Source organism: Rutilus rutilus (genome assembly GCF_951802725.1).
Source record: "Rutilus rutilus genome assembly, chromosome: 3".
Taxonomy (NCBI): Eukaryota; Metazoa; Chordata; class Actinopteri; order Cypriniformes; family Leuciscidae; genus Rutilus; species Rutilus rutilus.
Window position 1 is genome coordinate 10,397,750 of NC_140211.1, and position 23,970 is coordinate 10,421,719.

At 39.3% G+C, this 23,970-nt stretch overlaps 3 protein-coding genes across 4 annotated transcripts; all 3 read right to left on the minus strand.

The window, feature by feature from the left end:
• On the minus strand, window positions 1-6,655 carry LOC311288531 (transmembrane protein 151B). The gene is made up of 2 exons (XM_084405971.1): window positions 6,039-6,655; window positions 1-2,918 (listed from the first exon to the last, which is right to left on the minus strand). Exons 1-2 carry the CDS (start codon window positions 6,096-6,098, stop codon window positions 1,155-1,157), a joined length of 1,824 nt encoding a protein of 607 aa, XP_084262097.1. The 5' UTR covers window positions 6,099-6,655; the 3' UTR covers window positions 1-1,154.
• Window positions 6,656-6,857: 202 nt separating this feature from the next.
• On the minus strand, window positions 6,858-15,028 carry mus81 (MUS81 structure-specific endonuclease subunit). Of its 2 annotated transcripts, none has more exons than XM_084405970.1 (17): window positions 14,945-15,028; window positions 14,527-14,677; window positions 13,655-13,784; window positions 13,448-13,554; window positions 13,265-13,381; window positions 13,011-13,091; window positions 12,836-12,924; window positions 12,563-12,745; window positions 11,485-11,670; window positions 11,242-11,369; window positions 10,565-10,677; window positions 9,477-9,596; window positions 9,307-9,402; window positions 9,087-9,215; window positions 8,238-8,341; window positions 7,484-7,567; window positions 6,858-7,055 (listed from the first exon to the last, which is right to left on the minus strand). In XM_084405970.1, the coding sequence occupies exons 2-17, from the start codon at window positions 14,662-14,664 to the stop codon at window positions 6,989-6,991; spliced, it is 1,872 nt and encodes a 623-aa protein (XP_084262096.1). In that variant the 5' UTR covers window positions 14,665-14,677; window positions 14,945-15,028; the 3' UTR covers window positions 6,858-6,988. The 2 variants fall into 2 exon arrangements, with proteins under 2 accessions (XP_084262096.1, XP_084262095.1); XM_084405969.1 differs by having other exon boundaries at window positions 12,545-12,745; window positions 14,945-15,020.
• Window positions 15,029-16,185: 1,157 nt separating this feature from the next.
• On the minus strand, window positions 16,186-22,908 carry ovol1a (ovo-like zinc finger 1a). The gene is made up of 5 exons (XM_084405661.1): window positions 22,891-22,908; window positions 22,600-22,780; window positions 19,157-19,395; window positions 18,610-18,901; window positions 16,186-17,114 (listed from the first exon to the last, which is right to left on the minus strand). The coding sequence occupies exons 2-5, from the start codon at window positions 22,697-22,699 to the stop codon at window positions 16,777-16,779; spliced, it is 969 nt and encodes a 322-aa protein (XP_084261787.1). The 5' UTR covers window positions 22,700-22,780; window positions 22,891-22,908; the 3' UTR covers window positions 16,186-16,776.
• Between the last annotated feature and the right edge of the window lie 1,062 nt (window positions 22,909-23,970).

The following is a 23,970-nucleotide window of genomic DNA, read 5'->3' on the forward strand; positions in this document are numbered from 1 at the left end:
ACAGTTACCAGAAGATGGATGCGTCTTGGCACACTAAGCAGTCTCATCCACAATTGGCCTATTTATTCACATGACACTTCAGCCAATCAAAGACGAGCACAGAGGCTAGATGGAGGGCAACATGCTGCACCATTATTTATGTCTGTGAGGTGCTCTTCAGTCTCAAACTCTTCATGAGGCAAAGTTGGTGATATGCTGTTGTACAAATAAACAATTACTGACTAACAAACAATAAGTATAAAATACATACAGTGAACACAATGTGATTACAGCACCTCACAAATTTTTTAACGCTGTAACACACACTTCTTTTACTCATTTTCTGATAAGCAAACCAAAAATGTTATTGGGACTTGCAAGCCTGCAGAAAGAAAATACTCTTAATGAAGCTGCAAGAAAATTGCTTAATTTGATTATACTCCCTGCAATAATAATGGCATCCATTAGTTTAGTCAAATATCCATGTAAGAAGAACAGCAGATGCAGTGAGGACATTTTGAAAAAACAACAGATTGTTACAATGAAATGTCTCAAGAAGTTGAATCCCAACATTTTGTGCAAGTTTATGAGGCTCTTCTCTCTCGGTTTTTTTTTATAAAACTTTTTTTTGACTTGTTGGACACAGCTATATGATGGCTATGTATATATATATATTAATAACATTCCCCTTGATGAACTGTTCTGTTCTCTTCATGATCTTTGGAAGGCTTTCCAATGGTCTTGTCTTCCTTCGGTAGTTTGTCTTTTGGTGCTTTTTGCTACGTGGCCACAGAAGGAGTTCCTCTTTTCTTGTGTATCCCCTTAAATTTTACAAACACTCTCGCCATTTCTTTATTGCATAGATAAGTGACGTCAGTCTTTGCATGAATTGACCAAGAAAGGTGTCAGACACCTCGTCAACATTCTTGTTCTCATATTGGTCTTAAGCTTTACCAACTGACTCTTAAGCGTCGCCTTAAAAACTTTACCAACCAATCCAGCTTCAACTGTTGCCATTTGTCGTTTTTTTCCAGACAAGCTTTTCTTACACATTTCTTATGAAAGTCTATAGAGATCACTGACAAATTAATTGACAAATTACTTTGGTCATGACATTTCCAATTCTCCCTCTTTCACTTCAATGCACTTTTTGATGGGGGTTTAGTGTCTTTTCCTCAAGAAATGTCCTCACCCGAATGGCAACTCTCCTCTCCATGCACAATCAACACTGGGAAGAAAAGGGCATCCTGATATGTAGGAGGTCTGTCTCTTTCCCTTGCTTCCCCTTCTTCTGCATCCTCTTGTTGCTCTCTTTCTTCCCCGTCTCTCTCACCTTCTTCTCTTTCCACCACATTCGCCGCCTCCTCATCCTCATCACCCTCGCCCTCCAGCACTCGTCTGCTCTCTTCGTCTTGTCTAGCTCCCAAACCTAAGAAACCACCTCCTCCACTTGCCTCTTCTCCTCTTGCTGCTAGTCCTCCACCTACACTTCGGGAGTGGAAGAGGGATGACGGGCGAGGAGCCTGGAGCCGCCCCAAAGAGAAGCCGCTCCTGCTCAGAACCAGCCGTCCCGGGCCTCCAGGACCACCTCCTGATGCACTAGCTCTCATCCCAGCCATGGTGCCACTCAGCAGGGCAGCGGTCGGGCCTCTCAGCCGGGATGGCAGGGAAGCACTGCTTGTGGAGCGGCGGCAACGAGGACAGTTCTGGAGCAAGTAAGCCGAAGCGAAGGCCACTGGATAAGACGGGCCATTCGGTGTCGAGTTAGTCCCCTGCCCAGCTGGAGGAGTGTTGGCACCTTGGTTGGCGCCTGAACCGGGATCCATCAACAGGGCCTCGGAGTAACTGGGTACCATCTGCTGGTTGCAGCGAATGTGCCACTCCAGCTCCGTCATGTCCACCGTATTGACTCGGGAAATGGCACGATAACTCGATCCAGTGCCAGGTCCAGGTCCGTTTCCATTCTCCATGCCCCCGCTGTTCTCAGTTACGTCACCCGTATTGTTATCATCAGCATCGCCAAACAGTTTCTCTACGTGGTAGTGCACATACGCAGTGCGATACTCCGCAACAACCCGAAGCGGCCAGGACAGGAGCAGAGCCGAGGCCAGCCAGAAAACTTTACGTCTGGCATACCAGGGCTGTCTGGCCGGGTCTGGGAAAGCTAGGATGTGCTCACGGAAATCAACATTCTTCAAATGCATTCCCTCCCGTGCCTCCATGTAATCATCAAGACCTTCGTTTTCACCAAAAAAACGTGCACGCTGGGTCAGGTAGGCAGCCTCCGCTCGGGCACTAGCAAAACTAAAGCATTTGGTGAAACGCAGCCGTACCGCTGGATGATCCTTTAGGCCTCTTAACTCCTTAGAAACGTCTTTGACCCCATACCTCGCATAGTCAAACTCTGAGCTCGCCGCATGCGTGTTTACACGCTCGTGATACACTTGCGTAGTGGTATAGGCGTCCCCGTTGCGATAGCGCGTCACCTGTCTTGTCCGTCGCACGTAGTGGTAACTGATGGCCTTCCACCAGATGCACGGCGTTGCTTGCTGCAGCCTCTGCACGCGCTCGTACACCTCCGTAACCTCTGCTTGAGCCAACATGGCCGTCTTGGAGTAGCAGTGCCAGCATTCCACCAGGTAGACCACGTACAGCATGGCCAGGAAAGCCAGAGGAATATAAATGTAGCCACTGGAACAGGGACTATCCAGATCCACTTCTAGGGGGATGTAGGCACCAGAGCTAGCTGAGGTTGTGGAGGGGTCTCCCGGCTCCACAACCGCAGCTTCGGGCTCTGTCGGGGCGAGCACTGGAACTTTGCACAGCTTGCACCAGGCCAGTGTGCCGAAACAGCCGAACATGAGCAGAGTGAGGAGAAGACACTTCCAGTGAGACTCTCGACACAGAGAAGAGGCCAAGGACTGCTTCACCGGACGCTGCTGCAGAGAGGTGAGGAGAGAGAGAATATGAGGGTGAGCAATGTGGACATGGGTTAAAAAAAAAAACATATTTAGGATTTTTTTTTTTTTTTTTTTCTGGGCAAAACATTAATAATTGCCTGGAGAGAAAAAAAAACTTAATTACTTAAAAGTATGGTTAAATTACACAACACTCTTGGCCTGGCCTGCAATAAATTGCATGCACATTAGGTTGCGAAATAGATTTAATTACCTTACAACAGCCATTGGCTTCCAGACAAGTACTTTTTAGTGCAATTGTCAGAAAAGGTAGGCTAACACTTGTTGAGAAGCACTGTCTGCCATTTTATTATGGAATATTATTTTAAGCATAATGGATTTCATGCAAATTATTATTATCCACTGTATTCTGAAATTTTAAAGCATTTTTATAACATTTTAAGTAAACCAACACCACTTTAAGGCCACTGTTAAGTAAACCAACCCTCCCCCCCCCACCCCACACACAAAAACGTATGACAATGGAAAAACTAAGGAATGATAAATGCTTCTTTATGCGTTACAGCTGGGATGCAAGTGAAGTTTGTGCAAAAATGACAATAAAACTAGTCCATGTAATGACTTTTTAAAAAATAAATTTGCTCTTTCTAGTCTTAGCTTTTAAATGAGCAATTGCACTCTCTTTCTTGAACACTCTTCATTATGAACTTCTCTCTTCCGTAGCCCTTTTTCTTTCAGTCTTTTTCTATTAACTAAATCACAAATTCAGAAATTAACATCTGAGTGAAGTAGCAAGAGGATTATGGCCTTTTATGACTGACGTAGCAACTTCAATCTTACAATTCTGAATTTGTGGTGGGGTTAATAGAAATGACCTGATATAGAAAGGGCTATCATGCAAGAGAGAGGAACATAATACATAGAAAAATATTGGTTAAAGAAGGAATATGATATCTTTACAGAGAGATAAAAATATGTTGGAAGATAGAGCGATACAGCAAAGCCAGATACTCTGGCAGCATATTTCACTCGACTTCAGTCTTTCATTATCCTTCAACAGCCGGTGCCACACTAATGCCATCCTAAAATGAACAGAAATAGCACACTATCTGTTGTAGCCTATTCCTGCTGCCATCCAAATTAATTTAAAATTGCATTTCTGATATGACTCACAGCTTTCTTCCCTTCAAGCTGTCTCCATTTCTATTGATCTTCATGTAACAAGAGACAGGAGGTTAACTCAGCACCAATGAATGAATGGAGAGAAGAGAGAGAGAGAGAGAGAGAAATGCTGTAGTTTGTTAATATAGAGGTCAGTGCTGAGTCTGGTCTTGAGCTTTGTCACAGATATGTTGACCTAGCCGAAGTCATTATCTGCCTTGAAATAACACAGACCTCCTTTGATCAGATGTTGTACCAGTGAGAGGACATCTATCAGACGCAAGAGCGTGATAAATGTGAAAGGGAAGGAGCTATACAGTGGCAAACAAAATTAGAGCGAGAAAGAGACTTTGCCGAGGATGATAGTAAAACAACAGCCCCAAGGGAAATGCTCTGCCAAGACCTGAGGGAAAAGACGAGCATAGGCCTATTACCCTGTGTGGAGAATATCACTTATAATACACAGTTGCATTACTTATACCGTGTGCTATGGGTGCTACACTTTCTTTGGTACCATCTTATGATTATTAACCTCAGAAGAGAAACCCTAAAATTGTGGAATACCAATTTAGTGCATCTGTGGAGATACTGTACTTGAGAGAAGCATTATGATCTCTTTTACACCTCCAAAACAGTAGCTTAAAATACTATGTAAACACCATGGTATTTGAACATGGAAATCATTCAGTACCACGCTATTATTAGTATCTGATACCATCAAAGTGCCACCACATATTGTGCCAATATGATCACTTTTTTTATAAGATAAAAGAATGGCAGATTAAGGCCAAAAATCTAGGAAAACTAGTAACTGCAGTGCACAGATAAAATCACATAGCTAACAGGCAATATACTGGATAGATAACAGGTCTCTATATTAAAAAACTAAAATCATGAGCCTGAAAAACTCGTCAGAGTGCAGCTTGATCACATCATATGGCAAGCTGTTTTAAGTAGCATTTGGCATTTATCCCTTAAAACCAACTAGTATCTATTTTAATGTTACTAGAATGTATTTTGTATTACTAATTAGTCCAGTAGTGACTGGTAGCTTCACTTGTAACTATTCATTAGATAATACTTATTCATTATATCCTATTTTTTTTTATAGTTACTATTCAATATTACTACGACTAATCAAATTGTTATTGCCATCTTTTTAATAGCAATAGAATAGACTAAATAAATACTATTTCTATTGTTGCTAACATTTTTTATTTTATCTGTAGGATTTCTGACTGAACTATAAATAAGTTGTTTTGATTAATCATTAAGTCTGACAAGTAAACTAGTAATAAAAGTAAACTGTAACAAGTAAGATAAAAAAATGGTAACTTCATTTACAGTGTCATTGTTACATGTTACTAAAGTAATAACGATAAATTATGCCTACTTAAATGCAACTAACCCTGAACCAAACCAAATCTTAACCCTGTAGTAGGCTAAGTACATGTAGTTACTTAATATTACTCAGTACTTAGGCTAAATACAGTAGGCCTAGTCATTAATCAACATTTGAAGTGGATCAAAACCTTTCAAAGTTATACATGAATTTTGAACAATACCCGTTCTTGTCTTAGGACAACTTTGATGAACTTTTTTGATCCACTTCAAATGTTGACTACTGTATAAGTAGGCTCCAGTGTAACAAAGACCGTAAAAAAAAAAAAAAAAAAAAAGAAATAAACCCGTTAGCAATAGTCTTGTGATACCAGATCTAATGAATAGGTACTTATAAAACTGGAATAAATGCTAGTCATTATTGGAATATGTAGGCTAGCCTACTATAGTATCAAACAAGTGAAAGAACCTAGTCGGCTAGTGGATTACTATCAATTAAAAACAGATGTTAAAATGGCTTGCCACACACGTCGTGACAGTCTTCATGTGCCCAACACAGTACTATACAATAACAACTCACCTGTATATGCTAACGCAAAATTTTGATAGAATGTGGGCCAATACACGCCCTCGTCTCACCTCTTCCCTCCCAGCTCCGTTCAGTATGGGCTCCTGTCCATCTTCCGTCGCCTCCTGCATCTTCCCTCCGTCCCGCGGAGACACACCGGGGGTGGCCGGGGGCGCTTCAGGATCTGGCGGCCCTGGTCCGGGTCTTCCCCTGCGGGTAAGTCACCCCATCCGCCGCGGGTCCCGACACGGTTTCTCGAGAGCGGCAGCCTGGGCGAAGTCGCATGATCAACGCCACATCACACACCCGCATTCTCCGTCTCCTCCTTGCCCTTCACACATCAAGTGCATGCATATTTTCTCAAATAGTCTCTCGGTTCTGACCATTTCACCACCAGCTGCATCCCCTTCACTGTGATGATGATGATGAGGTTGTTGTTATTCTCATTCCGGCTGTGTATCCAGAAGCATGGATTAAAAGAAGAGAATGCATCGAGGACATTAAAACGCACGCGCCTGTCTGTTCGCGGGATGCAGGGAGCAAAACGTCAAAACACATTCCCACGAAAGCAACCAGCGTGGATACGAGGCAAGGAAGGCGCCCTACTTGTTTTTGTCGATATGCGCGTTTCTCCTTGAGGGAGATTCAGAGGACGTCAGCGGTGTCCCCCTCCAGTCTCCTGGAAGGCAGAGCTGCTGTTACCTACACTGATGTCACCCACCTGCCCCATACTGCTATAGTCCCAATCCATTGCACCAATACCCCCTCTCCTTCATTTTAATGCATATTTTGCCTTTTTGAAATCATACGCTTCAGTGCTTAAACGCTTGGGCACAGCAATTTTTGATTTGAAACAGAATAGAACAGCTAGAATAAAATGCAACACTCCTGAGGGGTTTGAAAAACTGAAATTTACACCTTTATTGCTTTAGACATTATTTGAGTCGACAAACAGAAAAATTATAATACAATGATTAAACTGAAGTGCACCACACATTTGTGTTTCTAATAAGGTGAAAGCCTATGACAGAGGTCCACATGTACAGTAAAGCTGATATATAGTGCGACTCAAGGCTGGTCCAAGATTCCTGCAATAACAATAAAAACATATACATATCATGAAATATCAACCAGAAATATCATCATAATAATAATAAAATCTATTTTGCTCACCAAGGCTGCATTTATTTGGCCAAATTACAGTTAAAAACAGTACTATTGTGAAATACTATTACAATTTAAAATATCTTTTTGACTAATTTTAACTTTTAATTTATTCCTGTGATCAAAGTTGAATTTTCAGCACCATTACTCCAGTCTCACATGATCCTTCAGAAATCATTCGAACATGCTGATTTGCTGCTCAAGGAACATTTATTATGATTATCAATGTTGAAAATAGTTGTGCTGCTAATTATTGATGATAAATAAAATGCAAGTCACTTTTGAGAGAGAGAGAGAGAGAGAGAGAGAGAGATCTAGCAAAACACTAGAATCTAGTACAAACAAAACAAACCTTTTGAGTTTTCCATATTTGATAGATGAAAGAAGCTTCTCTTTTTCGGTTTCACTGGAGCATTGGTCATATGCTTGCAATAACCTAGAGAAATAATTAATGGTTTAAAAACAAAGAAAACGATGAGGCAACAGCATTTTCCAAATGATTCACCCAAATCAGGGATAGTTCACCCAAAAATGAACATTTTGTCATACAGGTTTGGAACAACTTGAGGGTGAGTAAATTATGAGTTTCTTTCTTCTGCTGAACACAAAAGAAGATATTTCGAAGAATGTTGGTAACCAGACAGTTGATGGACCCCATTGACTTCTATAGTATTTTTCTTCCTACCATGAAAATCAATGTGTGCCGTTAACTGTCTGGTTACCAACATTCTTCGAAATATCTTCTTTTGTGTTCAGCAGAAGAAAGAAACTCATAACTCATACTCATAAGGTTTGGAACAACTTGAGGGTGAGTAAATGACAGAATTTTCATTTTTGGCTGAACTATCCCTTTAAGAGGTAAAATGACATGACCTTATGTCATCTGCATGAGTTACCAAGCAATCGATGAGGAATACGTAAAAAGGCATTTTTAATTCATACGTCAGTAAGTTCATAATGTCTGCAATAGTAGAATGACAATGAGTGTTTTGAAGAGTGTCTGTGTTAGCGGGGCGATACACTGTAATTTAATGAGCGGGTGTCTGTGATAGTGGAATGTAAATGAGTTTTAATATGTTTGTGCAGTAGTAGAGAGCGAGTCGCACCTGCTGACTGTGCTGTAGTGTTCGAGAACAGCGGCTGCTTTATCACCAGAGACTCCACTGATCTGCATAAGCTGTCGTGCAAATACTTCCCGCACTGTCTGGCACTGTGTTTGTACGAGAGAGAGAGAGATATCTTGATTAGAAATTATTCGATTTATGAAGAAAATCCTTTTTTCTTACATCATAAATGACTTGAGTCTCAGAGCGCACGGATGAAACACAATAAACACTGTCATGTTCATCTTGTGTTCGGATGCTGGTGTTCGTGAACAATCATGTGAGACGCTTCAGGGAGGGAATCAAACCAAATCCAAAAACATCAAGATGTGCATAAATTCTAAAAATGCACATAAAAAACATATGCGCTCAAAGACGTTGGCATAAACTACGATGGAAACACATTTACTGAATAAATTCTTTGATGCACTGCAAAAAACTCACGTGACTTTGCCTCAACAGTGGATGTGATTGAATAACTGGCCTAACCAGTGGATCAGTTTCATCGCAGCATCTCAAATGTTGGTTTGATCATTCTGATGACAGACTTTGGCTCAGGCGTTTCAGAATGATCAAACCAACATTTGAGATGCTGCGATGAAACTGATCCACTGGTTAGGCCAGTTATTCAATCACATCCACTGTTGAGGCAAAGTCACGTGAGTTTTTTGCAGTGCATCAAAGAATTTATTCAGTAAATGTGTTTCCATCGTAGTTTATGCCAACGTCTTTGAGCGCATATGTTTTTTATGTGCATTTTTAGAATTTATGCACATCTTGATGTTTCCATCCAGTGGTTTTTTATACAATATCCTATTTTCTCAGAAGCACATTGATTTGTTTTCACATTACCTTGTTCTTGACAGCCCCATAGTTAAACTCTGTGAAGGCCATGAGAGAACAGGAGAGGTTCGCTGTATTCTCCATCTCATCTTCTCTATCACCCTCCAGCTCTCTGGAGCGACAGAATAATGTGCAATTCTGAGGATAAAATAAATTAAAAAAACATAAATTAGGAAATATTTAAAGACGTGATTTACACATACTGCATTGATTGGGCTTTAAAACAAACCTGGTAGAGTTTCTGCAGGTATCTGGTCATGATGGTGAGGTAAGCAGCAGACTCTTTCACATCCTGAACACGCTTCACAAAGAAGCCGTCAACCACCTGCAATTATACACAATCAAATCACATCATCATCATCCACTATTGCATGCCTGTCTTTACGGCCTGATGTATACCTGGGTATTGACTATAGCCTGTTGTAATGTACTCTCAGGTAAACTGAGATGAGCCGCCGCCGATCCACACTCCTCCACTAGATAAATGGGCTTACGCAGACCACACCTCTTCAGTCGAAACTGAGAATGAGAAGGCAACAGAAAATATTATAAACGGGAAAATGATGGAACATATACTAGGAAAGTCACAAATCTGTTCACTAGAGCTGCATGATTAATCGTTAAAAGATCGCGATCTCGATTCAAACACAGACACGATCTTATTCCGAAATGACAACAAGCTTTAAATGATCACAGAAGTTCTGGGATAAAAGATTATAGTTCGAGCAAAAAAAGATTATAGTTTGATAAAAAAAAGATTGCATCAATTACATCATTAGACCAGTTGGTGGCGACATGTGAAAAGTATTAAAAAAATACAGTAGTCATTGAATCATTCTTTCAAGAGATTTGTTCAAAAACACTGATTTATCCAATGACACAAGTGTAATCTATGAGCGAGTCGTTAAATCATTCATTCAATCCGATTTAAAAATATATTTAATTCCAATTTTGTTTAGTTCTCTATTTAGAATCCAGAATTATCCAGAATTGTGCAGCTCTACTTTTCACTGTATTTAGAAAGCAGATAAATAAGAAGGATCGAACCTCCATCATTTACTTCACTGGTCACTACGAAACAATTCGACATCGACACGAATCTTTGAAAATAACTCGCAACTCTCCAGCTGATCTGATCTGTCCCGTAGCAAACTCCGATCTCTACTGCTGTACGTGAGCTCTCAACCAATGACGCACAGGAGCTAAGCAAGGACCGCCTCAGATTTCAGTGTCGCACAGAAATATAAAAATAAATAAATGTCTAAATAAATATAATAAAATAAATACATGTGGGGATAAAAAACAAAAACAAAAAACTACACAAAAAAAACATGAAAAATAAATGACAGAATAAATATACAATTTAAAATGGATAAATTAAATTTAAGTTACATAAAATAAATGTTAAAATAAAGGAAAAAGTAAAGAAAAAAATAAAAATGCAACAAAGTTCATTTTCATAACTTCATAAAGAGAATTTCGTCAACCTTCTGCTCTCTGAAGCGTCCATCAATGATGCTTCCACAGAGATCATCCATCCTCTTCCTCTCAATGATGTAATCAAGCACTAGCTCTTTTCCCACTGGTGGACGCAGCTGCCCTGGAGGAAGACACGTGGTTTTTATACATGTAAACAATTATTATTATTGTTTATTATTATTACTATTATGGATTAAACTATTAAAACAGTGGTCCCACTAGGAGGCATCAGCAAACTTCCAGGAGGGCCTCAATACGTCTTAAAATTATATAAAGTTACTTGTATATTAATCTTTATTAAAATGCAAAAAAAATAAACATGTTTTTTATTAAACTGGCATCATATTTTTAGTTCACTACAACATAAGTACTAGAGGTACATATTAGCTTAGATAACAGGGCCTTTGAAATATTGTCTCGGGACAAAGGAGAGCGTTGAAGTCGCAAAGATTGAGAACCACTGTATAAAAATGACTTCATTTGATCTTCATTTGTTCCTTAAACCCATCTTTGTAAAGCAACCTTGGGTGTTGGAAAGGCTCTATATAAATAAAAATGTTTTATTATATTACTATTATCATCTACTAAACTTTTCTTGTGCATTTCTTCTGAGAAGAACAACATTGCCATCTGCTGGTTACTAACTAGTCCTGCATCTCAGTAAAGCATGACGATGTTGACCTACCAGGAACAGGTGTCACTTTCTCACGTGCCACCCAAAGGAAGTCCCCTACATTCAGTTTCCTGATGTCAAAGGTCACAGCATTCCTTTGCAATTCCTTGGCCAACTCTTGTTTGCGACCACTGCTTCCCCTGTTGAGTTCACAATGTAACTAATATAACTCTACTAGCTATTTCCTGTTTTATAAAACAACGCATTCAACTTGAAATATAAGTTGTACCACACACATAAACTTTTTTATCTTACCCAGTTGTCTCGATGAAGTCAACGCACAACACAATGTCATAAGATCCAGGTGGAAGATGCCAACCCATTGCTGTTCTCCCTGTCTCTAAAGTTTGGGATTCTCCTTTGGCATCTGACTCGGAGAGAAGACCTCTGGCCTGATTTACAGAAAGAGCTGTAGTAGGCCTTTCTGAAGACTTGCTGGACCTATAAGCGAAGGAATGTTTATACAGTTAATATGCTACAATCAGGGCTTGACATGAACTTTTTTGCTCACCAGTCACTGTGGCTAGTGGTTTTCCAAAGCTACAAGCCACTCAGCATTTTCACTGGCCACAATTTTGACATCGATACAATGGGGAAAAGCTGCCATATAGATATTTTTAATATATCTCAATTTAGCAGCAGGTTTATTAGGCTGCTGTCACTTTAAGACCTGACGCACAGATCCATTATACTGTTACACATGCGTTTTCTTTCTCAACTGTTGACGTTCACTTAAAACATTACTGACTGTGTTTACGTGAATACTCGCCAAGACCGGCATTATGACATTATTTAGAGTGTATCTGACTGTTTAAGCACAATAAGCAGCGAAAAAGAACTAAATTTAGGACAAGAGGCGGCTTTATGTGCGCACAAAACTGTAAAGTCCGCATGAAACAGAAGTTGCGATAGTCTTTTCTTCCCTATTTGGACATATGTTTGAGTAAAGCAGCTCGAATGATTTGATGGTTGTGGTTTGCTATTGGTCTATCTCATGTGAGTGACAGGTTGTCCCGCCCTCACACCAGTAAACACATCATCAGAGAAGAGAAGGATGTTGTTCAAGAGGGAGGGGGAGTTATTTTGGTTAAAGATTATAAGGGCACATGGATTGTGTATGGTTGTGTAATGTGTATGGATAAATCATTTATACTAAATACTACAATATTCCATACAATTTTTTAACTGAAACAAGAATCGTTGTAATTGTAATTGTAATTGTAAATATTAGCGACTTTTGCTACTCAAAATAGCCTGATATGATCTAAAAAAAACAAAAAAACAAAAGGAAACTTTAACATGTCCTTGCACTTACGCAAAAGCTTGTACCCACCAACTCGCTTTCTCTTTCTGCTCCTCATCCTCCTCCTCCTCCTCCAATGTCAGGTCTACAACATCTGGTCTATCGTGAGAGTTTTCTTCTTCACTCCTTTGCTCCACATGTTCTTTAGTCATCCCTGTCTCTTCTGAATCAAGCCTCTCAGCTAAAGCCAAACCCTGGTCAGTCAATGAATACCTGAGATAAAACAAGAAAAGAGAGCGATGAAGATCAACAGAACTCAAATGAAAGCAGAACTCCTGGGCTGTGATTGCAGATCTGGTTTACCTGGCAGGATTGTGTGTCTTCACCAACAGGTCTTTCTGAACGAGCGTGCTCACCGAGGACCACGCCGTGTACTTGCAACCAAGATCAGGCTATATGTAGAGGGATAAGACATACTTAGGCTACAGACAGCGGTTATAGCGGTAAATCCTTTGTGGAAGTGTGTTGTTGGCCTCACCACTGTGAAGGACTTATCACACAAGGGTTGTGCCTCAGTTTGTAGTTCATTCCTAAACATGAAGCCTTTACTGCCAGGCATCTAGAAAACACAGGACAAAACAGAGTACAGCAGTCGGGACTCGGGAGTAATAATCACATTCATTTTCTCCATAGGGGAGGTCATTTTTAACGATAACTTGTAAACCTTTAAAAAAAAAAGACTACTGTGGGCTATAATGCAAACCAACATGACAATAAATGTGCTTGTTTTACCTGTGTGTGTCTATACAAAGTGAGCAGTACAGCGTAACCTCCAGACCTCTTCTGTGGCACATACTCTCTCTTTTTCCTTGTTCCCTTCTCCTTTATTCCTTCTATTTGTGTTCGTTTCTGCAAGAAATGTGTCATTAGTTTTCGAAGACAAGTACGCACAACTCATTTCATCCTTAAACCGACCATATGTTCACCCAAGTTTCCGGAAAGTTTCTTCTGAGGTTCGTCCATCTGTTTAGAGGAAGCCTTGTTGCTTGTATGGCTAGTCAACTGGATTGGAGCATCAGAACCTTTCAGGAAAAATCAAACAAACAGAAGCATGTAAACATAATGCCAGTAGATTGTGGATAAAGGGAAAATCTACGTCTTCACTACACTGAAGTCCCGCACCGTTTTCCCGATAATGCTTCTGCAATCGCTCGTCCAAAATCTTGCAGATCCCGTCGCCGAAATTCTGCAGGATCTTCGCCTCTTTTCCGTTTTTTAGCGGGAGAGGATATTTTTTCAGAGAGTTTATGGCCTGTGAAATAGCATTACATTGCAGTTGCTGAGTTTAATCAGTTTAGCGTATTCTAATGAGATAATTTACATATTTACACTCAGTTAAATCAAACGTTTGAAATAGACCTTATTCAGAGCAGCACCATGACAGGTATGAAAGCAAGGCTACTACCACTTTGAAGCTTCAAAAAGTTTTTTGAATATACATTTTCTGAAGAGACTCGATCACTTTATATGATGAACAGATTGAATTTAGGCTTTTATTCACATATAAACATTCATCAGCGCAAACATCAGTTGTGGTAAACAAAGCTAAAGCATGTTCGATTGTCGAGCGACAACCAATGAGGTTCATTCTCGTGTTACGCATCACGTTTGAGCTTCGGCAAGAACCAATGAGTTTCATGCTCGTGTTATACAGCAGTTTGACCTGTGTTTATGATCACTATAATGTAAGTTAGTGGTTCACAACAATTTCATAACAGTGCATATAAAATATGTATTTTACGTATGGGAGAGGCATATTTTCAATGGCAATGACCGTGTTTTCAATGGCATCCGCTGTACAAAGCTGTATAAAAGCTCCTAGATCACTTATAATTATCCACAGCTCAAAATGTCATAAGTTTTTAGTCTACTGCATTCTCTTGGAAAGACGCAGTGTTTCGCCAGCAACAACCCACTCTCCCTCACAGCCTCGCTTTCGTTCAAAAATGGCGCAGCTGTAAATAAGATCTATTAAACCCAACACTTTCGCTCACCTTCTGGTACACGTACTGTGTTTTCAGGCCCTTCTCTTTGGCGCTGTCACGTAACTCTGTTAACCACTGCAGGAACAGAGGGTTCGGGCACGAGGGCAGCGGGCGCTTGCGACCCAAACACACCTGATCCCCAGGCATATTCAATCACATCCTATCAGAAGTTAAACAGATTCAAGTTGCTTAAACGTTCGTAATGCAACCGCATTATACAAGATTGGATAAACACTAGGCAACAAAGACTCCAAAGCTGAGTTACAATAACTGAAATATGTAACGTTATGCACGAATACTAAAAACGAAATGAGCGTGTCTACTTGCAAACAATGTGCTAAAATTCGGATTAAATGCTAGCTAGAGTCATCATCTTTTAAAATGCACGTAAGTTATTACATTATATTAACTGTGATTCTTTATTTACATAGTTTAGTTGCCACACTGTTTCCCCGCCTGTGTTTTCGAAAGCACCGTATCTGCGTCATTTCCGTCCGACGATAACACGAGTAGCGCCACTCAGAGGGTTGATGGTGCATTTTAGTCAAGCTCAAAATGAAGAAACACGACATAGTCAGTGGATAATAGCCTAATTAGTTTACCATTATTTCACAATATGGTTGGATTATGTTTAGGTGAATGTTTCACAGTATTATACAACTATACAGTATATTTACCCAACTTAAATTTAAGGGATAAGAAAGACAACATTTTGTCCTCATTTAATCACCCTCAAGTTGTTCCAAACCTGTATGAATTTCTCTCTTCTGCTGAACACAAAAGAAGATATATAGAATAAGAATATGGGTAACCAGTTGATGGGCCCCATTGACTTCCATGGTATTTTTTCCATACTATGTTAGTCAATGGAGCCCATCAAATGTTTGGTAACATTCTTCAAAATATCTTCTTTTGAGTTCCGCAGAAGACAGAAATTCATACAGGTTTGGAACAACACGAGGGTGATTAATTTTCATTTTAATTTAAAAAAAAAAGAATTGTAATTTTGGGGTGAACTATCCCTTTAAAAGTACATTTCCTATTTCGCTTCAACTTCTGTTTGTTTTAAACAAGAAATTCTTGTGCAGTTTGAAAAGGGTGGTACTGAATTTGTTGGTGTTGAAAATAACGGTTCTAAAGGGATAGGCACCTTTGAGCTGTTAATGCCTGATGGCCCCACAATGAAACAGACACTGGATTCCACGAACAAGACCAAACAAGGATCTGGAATCCGCCAACACCAACATCCACCCTCTGAATCTCTCTCTCACTCATTCTCTCTCACATGCAAATTCCATAATGCTTTATTGCTCTTATCTCCCCCATACTAGTTGGCATGCAAGCAATCATGCATAATAGAATATCAATAATTAAGTTCTAAGTAGTTGAGTTTCTGATAGCAATGTTGCCTATTCCTAAAACAATACAGGTGAATGAACCACACTCATTTTCAAACCATCAACAAAAACGTTTATTGTTGAGGTGTGTTGTGATGATCACCAAAATAGAATGACACAGTCTACTTATTTAAACAGTGACAAGAAATTACAATGTTATATTGATGATGGTTTTGAATGTAAAAAAGTACAAAAAAACATTAATGCCACCCAAAAACACACACACAAGAAGGCTGTTACATGTGAAAACAAATGTATAAAATCTACAGCAATTTTTTTTAAACATAGCCCAGAAAATATAAAACTACACCAGGATAAATATAAATCTTTTTATGATAAATTTATGCATATATATATATATATATATATATATATATTACATAAAGCAGTAATTAGCAACACAAAATTAATTCCCTTTCGAAATCCCTTATATCAAACATTCAGAGACCACTGATAACAACTATCAGTAGAGTTCATAACAGCATTATTTTAGTGTTGAAACATTGCTACATAAAATGAATGTCCCATACAGTACAAATTGAGCCATTTGATATCACATTCATGTGTGTATTTCTCCTGAGTTGCGTTTCATCTCATCATTGTTAATAATAATATTATTATGTAAAGTGAAGTAGTGCATACTTACGCTGTAGTGGACATCATCGTCTGCTTTTGTGTGGTTTCACAGGGAAAAATACAACAAAAGTGTAAACTGAATTTCAGCGTACTGCCATAAAAAACAGCATTTTGCATGACTTCACTTTCCCCTTTTTTAATTTCCCTCCTCCCTCGCACTCTGAATGAAACGATAAATCGTCAGAATGCACATCAATCACATCCCTTTGTATATAAAACCATATTTTTATAGGGAGAATCCTCCCGACCCAGTATCATCGCTATGAAGTGAGACAGGGGATCCAGGTTGGGAGCTGTCGTCTTTAGCGTTCGCTGACGGGGACAGTCTTCGCGCCGCCTTGGCCCGCAGGAGGACACTGTCTGGATGTTCAGTGTGGAGGTGGCGCACCAGTGCATCCTGGGTAGACGCAGTATGGCCACACTCTTCGCAGACGTACAGCTTGCTGCGGCGCTCCTTGTAAGCGTACTGCTGCGTGACACCGTGGATCTTCTTCATGTGGGACTCCAGAGAGCAGCGCTGGGTGAAGGCCTTCTCACAGAGACTGCACTTGTATGGACGAACACCTGCGAGAAGAATATTCTTGATTTAAAAAGGCGAAGGCGTTTTGCATGTTGGTCTAACATAGCTAAATGTTCTGCAGATAAAAAAAAAAAAAAAAAAGGATTCAAACTGAGAAGGAAATGACAGAAGGTTTTTAACTAACCAACAAGTTGTCATGAAATGCAAATTCACCCTATCTATTTTGCAGAAGCATGTTATAGATATTATTGTCAATGATTCATCCAGTGTATATATATATATATATATATATATATACACACACACACTACAATTTTTTAATGTTTGTAAAAGAAGTCTCTTATGTAAGCTCAGCAAGGCTGCATTTATTTGAATAATAAAAAATTAAAAACAGCAATACTGTGAAATATTATTACAACTGTTTTCTATTTGAAAAAAGCTTTATATTTCAGATAAATGCTGTTCTTTTGAACTTTTTACTAATCAAAGAGTCCTGAAAAAAAAAAAAATACACAACTGTTTTCAACATTAATAATAAATGTTTCTTGAGCAATAAAATCATCATATTAGAGTGATTTCTGAAGGATCATGTGACACTGAAGACTGGAGTAATGATGCTGAAAATTCTGCTTCGATCACAGGAATAAATTACATTTTAAAATATTTTCAAATAGAAAAGTAATTTTAAATTGTAATAATATTTCACAATATTACTATTTTTTGTATTTATAATAAAATAAAATAAATTAATGCAGCCTTGCTGTGCAGAAGAGAGATATTAAAATCTTACTGATCCCAAACTTTTGCACAGCAGTGTGTGTATATGACACACACACACACACACGCATACAAATACATGTTGGGTTTCCATGTTTCATGGGGACTTTTCTTTAGACATAATGATTTTTATACCGTACAAACTGTATATTCTATCCCCTAACCCTTTACTCAACCCTCACAGAAAACTTCCTGCATTTTAATTCATTGATTTATAAGCCTATTTCCTCATGGGGACAAAAAAAAAGTCCCCACAATCTAGGGTTTACCAGGACCACGCACACACACACAACCAGTCAAAAGTTTGTAATTAACATTTTTTATGTTTTTTGAAAGAAGTCTAACCACGGCTGCATTTAAATGATCAAAAATCAGAAATCATTATAACATACTGATTGGGGGCTCAATTATTATTGCAGTTTATAATTAACTATTATTATGCTGAACATTTTTTTTTGCTGCTTAATATTCCACAACCATTCAAGAGTTATATTTAGAAAATCTTAATTAGTCCATACAGTGGTCTGTGTGTGTGTATGTCTAGTTCAGTCAGTGTGAATCACATCATTGCTGCATGGCACAAGCTGATTGGTCTGCTGATCCTGCAGCCAATGAGATTTTGAGACCAATTTGAGAGCCAATGAGACCAGACTGTACATTTAAATAGAATTATCTTAATCATTACACTCAGACGTACGTCACATTGCAAAACAATCGATTTATTGCGACTTCAATTTCATCGCGAACCGATGAATCTCTTACCTGTGTGTGTGCGGACATGCCTCTTGAGATCGAAGGTGTCGTTGAAGCCCTTTCCGCAAAAGTCGCACAAGTGCCTCTTCTGCTCGCTGTGACATTTCAGGTGTCGGTTTAGCATGCGCTGGAACTGGAAAACTTTTTCACACACCTGGCAAACATAGGTATTACTACGTGACTGCGCTGCAGAGGACTTAGCCACAGGAGGTGAGCAAGGTGTCCCTATAGAAACAGGTGGACTTGTAGTTACATTAGGGACAGCTGGTGGGACCTCTATGGGAAGCTCACCTGTGGTGACCTGCAGCCAAATAACAAACAAAGAGGGAAATATAAAGACGAAATTAGTGGCAGTGTAAACATTCAAACTAGTAAAATGATATGAGTATAACTCCCCCCACACACACACAGACACACACATAAGCAATAGGGAAAGACAAATCAATTATGTCAAATAGTGGCACAATAGCACGACAGCTGAATATGACTGCTTAATGCTGCCGAAACTAGATCTTAGATCAACATGGCATAAGCAAACATTTTCCAGAAGCCTCACCTTTATTTTAGTGCGCACGTACGTATTGTTGTGCGCGCTTCGGATGTGCTCGGTCTCTGGACTCTGGCCTAGAGCAGTGCATGATGGGAGCTCAGCGGCAGGGACCACTGCGCCAGGGTCATCGGTGTACATCTGGTTGTACGTGTAGATGCTGTGGTCCTTGCGTGTGGACAGACACAACGCCACCTCTGCGGGACTGGCTTCGCTCTCCTCTCGCAGAGCAATGGGAGACATGGAGACTGGAAGAAACGTCCAAATTAGAATCAGAGCAGAAAACATCTTTAATTGTGTCACCACAATATTTGCTATTGTTTAATATAGAGTATTGTTGCAATATAGAGTATTGTTTAAAGACAAGCGCAGGTGTACAAATCTTTCCCTCATAACATCTTGGCCATGTGAACAAGTGTGGATTACATCCCACACAGCTGAAGATGAAGGATGTGATTGCTAGACAATCAGAAACTGGGTGTGTATGTGGCTCTCGAGGCTAAGGGGGACAGTTGTGCCTCTGGGCCAGGTGTGTGAGAGTGCGAGTGTGAGTGGGTGGGTTGGCGGGTGAGCATGAGTGTGTGAGTGTATTGTGCCGGGCTGAAGTCAAACCACTCCTGTTACTGCTTTACCAGTCAGACCAGCTGGGCTAGAGGCACAGGCTTGAGCTCCCTTTATACAAACCTCCATGCAACACAATACATCAGATGAATAATCTGCAAATGTTTGACGGTAAACTATCATGTTCTTTCCTAAGAGGCTGTTCGATCGTAGCTAACGCATAAAGAGATCATTAGATCACAGGGAGAGAGAAAAATAACATTGGTTGCATGGAGATCTTAGATGATCACCAACACTAATACTAGCAGCCTGAACAATGAATCTGTTGATTCTGGTGTGGCACAATCGACTGAGTTGCAAATTAAAATGCAAATATCTAATGGGTGCAGTGGCTAACGGTAGCATCCAATAACCGATATTTCATAACGGCCATTTAGACTTGTACGATGAGCAAACTCGTTTCTTGTCAAGAAGAAATCCAACTAAGTTCTGGAGAGACCAGAATGTGTGTTTAGTCTCCTACTCCAAAATACAACATAAACAGTAATACTGTGAAATGTATATTTACTATTTCTATTTGAATATATTTTAAAATGTAATTTATTCCTGTGATGGTAAAGCTGAATTTTCAGCATCATTACTCCAGTCTTCAGTGTCACATGAACCTTCAGAAATCATTCTAATATGATGATTTGCTGCATGCTCAAGAAACATTTATTATTATCAATGCTGAAAACTATTGTGAGCAATTTTTCTGATTTTTTTTTCTGAAATAGAAAGCTTTAGTAACATTATAAATGTCTTATTGTCTTTACTGTCACTTTTGATAAATGTAATCCCTCCTTGCTGAATAAAAGTTTTTAACATTGATAATAAACATTGTTTCTGAAGGATCATATATATATATATATATATATATATATATATATATATATATATATATATAACACATAAATAAACAAACACACACAGTACACAGCCGTGATTGTTGTTTCTTTGCCTTTGTCCAAGTGTTTGCCAACCCCTCCCTTCAAAGACAGTCAGTCACACCACAAACAATAACATGAAGACTAGAACCGAAAGAATTTTATCTTTAAAAAAAGGGACCGCATTCGATGTCGACAAATAGGCTATGTTTGATTTGAGTGAACATGCATTTAAATGAAACGCACAAGCCATAATAATCAGGGAAAAACATAATGTTTTACCTCATATCAGTTAGTAAAGTTTCCATTAATCCTAAACTGGTTTATCAGTCATTTAGCTTATTATGTTTCAAAGTCAATTTTCCTCACTATGACAATTTGCGTCACATCACATGGAGGGCGGAATAAAACAATTAAAAACAAGCAATGGGTTAAAACAAGAGTCATAAAGTGGGTAGGCGACGTCGATAAATACATAACAATGCCTGTGCTCCGGGTTTGTTCAGCAGTCAGATATCGAAAAGTGAGGTGAAAGGTAGCAGCTACACTCGCTGTGTGTGTGTGTGTGTGTGTGTGTGTGTGTGTGTGTGTGTGTTTGCTAAGGGTGTAGCGGGAGAAGGGAGCCAGGCTGCGCGGTGAAGCCCGTTATTTCCTTCACCGCTGTAAACATTAACCCGAAACCATATCACGAGCGACAAACTAAAGGACCACACGATGCGTTAAACGGATGCTGCATTGATTAGAAAGAAAGAAAGAAAGAAAGAAAGAAAGAAAGAAAGAAAGAAAGAAAGAAAGAAAGAAAGAAACCGCCTTGTAAGTAAATACACAAATGGACCCAGTAATCGTTATGGCAACGAATGCAACAGGTGTCCTACAACAACCTCCTGACATACCTGCATGAATCAATGCTATAAATGTCTCTGTTTCAAGTTGGTTCAGTTTATGAATGCGCTGTTACGCAAAAGGATCACAAAACCCCGCAGGCCGACAAACGCACGCATTCTTTTAAAATGGCACAGTAGGCCTACACACATTTCGTTTTTAACTGTGAACCAGAATTATTATTATTATTTTTTTTTTTTTTTTTTAATAGCCTACACATAGGCTACATCTCAGAATATCTCATTGTGATGACTCGTGAAGAAAGGGGCTCATAATGAACGGTTGATCCGTTAGGTGACCCGCAGAAATTTGATAGTCCAAACTGTTAACTTCCAAAAACAGTAAAATCGGGCAGTTATCATTAACTTGACTGTAAATATCACCCAATATATATCTATAATTAATTATAGTGATTAGTCTAGTAGGCTAGCCTAGCTTTCAGGGGAAAATGTTTAGCTTTATCTCGATTTTTTTATTTTATTTAGGCCTATTTAATTTCAGACGACTATAACGTTTTGTGTAGGCCAAACTGGCACCGTCCTGTGTTGCAATGAGTTTCATGTTATAAGGAAGACAGTTGGGTCTGAAGGTCAACTAAGGTGCAGTATAACGGCACTCTTAACACACACACACACACACACACACACACAAACTAATTTTATAAGACCAAGTAGCCTAGGCCTAGTTTTCAATCACTCATAATTACATAAATGGTTACATTTAGGCAAGTTGTGTATTTAATTTAGTGTAGGCTAAATCACATAAAATAGCCTAGTTAAAAAATAATAAAAAAACAATTTGGCAATAAAGAATAGGCTACACAAAATAAGCTTATCAATTAGGCAAGGCTGTTCCGTACACAACTCACTCTAAAAATGCTGGGTTGTTTCAACCCATGTTTGGGTCAAATATGGACAAACCCAACCGTTGGATTTAAAATGAAATAATAATCAAAAAATAAATAAACCAACGGTTTAAAAAATATATATTTTTTTTTATTTAGCCCCCCTGGAATGAACTGTTGCATCCGTACCGTTATCCGGATTATGATCTGAAAAAGAGTTTACTTTTATATCTTCTCACCTGGAATATAAATGTCACCGCGTTCATGATCTGGCAGATTGCTCCAGTTTCTCTTGCCGGGTGAATGTCCCGTTTTCTTCACCAGGAAAGCTCGTGGCATGGTCTATTCCCGAGGTCCTTCCCCGCTATCTCTCAAAATTAAACAGCAGGCTTTTTTAACACCGACCTACTTTTGATAAAACTGCAAAGTAAGTGTAAAGTCCTTCTTGGATGGTGCCTTCCTCAATTTGGAAAAGCAAAGCCGAGTTCTTCGCTCTATACGCACACCTTCTTACTCCAAACTTTTTGTACCTGTACAGGTTTCCGTGGAGTTTCCCACTCTATTTACCCGCTTCTGCTACACCTTCCGCCGTCTTCCGCTACTCCGAGTGGACGAAGTCTTCCTCGGAAATTCACTCAGTCCAGTAACGTAAGGTTAAGACCAAGCTAGGTGTCTTTGTTCAGTTGGGAGGTGATGTTTGTGGCAGATAAATAGTCCAAACTGCTCAACACGACGGAGTACAAAACGAATTTCAGTGGCTGATTAGAGCGCAGGTACACATTTCATGAGGAAACAGGTAACAATGCGCATGCGTATGAATATAACGGTGACAACAAACCCGACCCAGTCCTGCCTCTACGTCTTACCTGTCCAACCGGTTTTCTCTCTCTCTCTCCCTCTCTCTCTCCTCTGAACAATTCCGCTTCAAGGTGGCACCGAAGTGAATGAAGTGTAGGCCTATAACAGCCTAACGTTAGTCTACGAGGCAATATGCGACAAAAAACGAACTAAAAAGAAATCTTACAGTTAATGTCGCCCTTTACGTGACGTAAAAACCTAGAAGATTTTCATTGTGTTTTTCCTCTGACGCCATAAGAGAATATCGGCATTTAAATATGGTCGAAACAGCTTAAATGACTAAAGATCATTATGTTGGCTTGAGAAAGCCAACATTCTGACTTTTCTAACTGATCCGACTTACGGTTTTCCTAAAAATTACGGAAAAACAAAACAAAACAAAACCAAAAAACTCGGAAAATACCTTACATTGGGAATGTTCAAGTTAGCCAAGACTGTTCAAACAATTAAAATGTAAACACCAAGAAGCCCATTAAGCATCCCATTCTATGTAATATTTCTAATTCTAAACCATAGATTAAGTTTTCATTCTATCTGTCATATTGCGTATAGCTCATTAGGCTATACTACGCATTAGGAACAGCCAGTGATGATATAGTTTCCTTGTAGTTTTAGTTAACTGCCAAATGCACTGTGCACTCTTTGTTCTCAGCCCCTGATAATACAAAAATTGATCATGAAACTTCTAAGACCTATAATCCTCCCCACACACAGACACACAGACACACAGACACACAGACACACAGACACAC

Excerpts from the sequence above, each read along its gene's own strand:
- ovol1a (XM_084405661.1), bottom strand. The coding sequence starts at position 22,699 with ATGCCACGAGCTTTCCTGGTGAAGAAAACGGGACATTCACCCGGCAAG. Across the intron at positions 18,902-19,156 it reads ACGTGCGCACTAAAATAAAG|GTCACCACAGGTGAGCTTCC; the intron begins GTGAGGCTTCTG and ends ATTTGGCTGCAG. Across the intron at positions 17,115-18,609 it reads GCATGTCCGCACACACACAG|GTGTTCGTCCATACAAGTGC; the intron begins GTAAGAGATTCA and ends TTCTTCTCGCAG.
- LOC311288531 (XM_084405971.1), bottom strand. The coding sequence starts at position 6,098 with ATGCAGGAGGCGACGGAAGATGGACAGGAGCCCATACTGAACGGAGCT. Across the intron at positions 2,919-6,038 it reads ACGGAGCTGGGAGGGAAGAG|CAGCGTCCGGTGAAGCAGTC; the intron begins GTGAGACGAGGG and ends ACCTCTCTGCAG.
- mus81 (XM_084405969.1), bottom strand. The coding sequence starts at position 14,664 with ATGCCTGGGGATCAGGTGTGTTTGGGTCGCAAGCGCCCGCTGCCCTCG. Across the intron at positions 13,785-14,526 it reads CACAGTACGTGTACCAGAAG|GCCATAAACTCTCTGAAAAA; the intron begins GTGAGCGAAAGT and ends GCTATTTCACAG. Across the intron at positions 9,403-9,476 it reads AGGCTATAGTCAATACCCAG|GTGGTTGACGGCTTCTTTGT; the intron begins GTATACATCAGG and ends GTATAATTGCAG.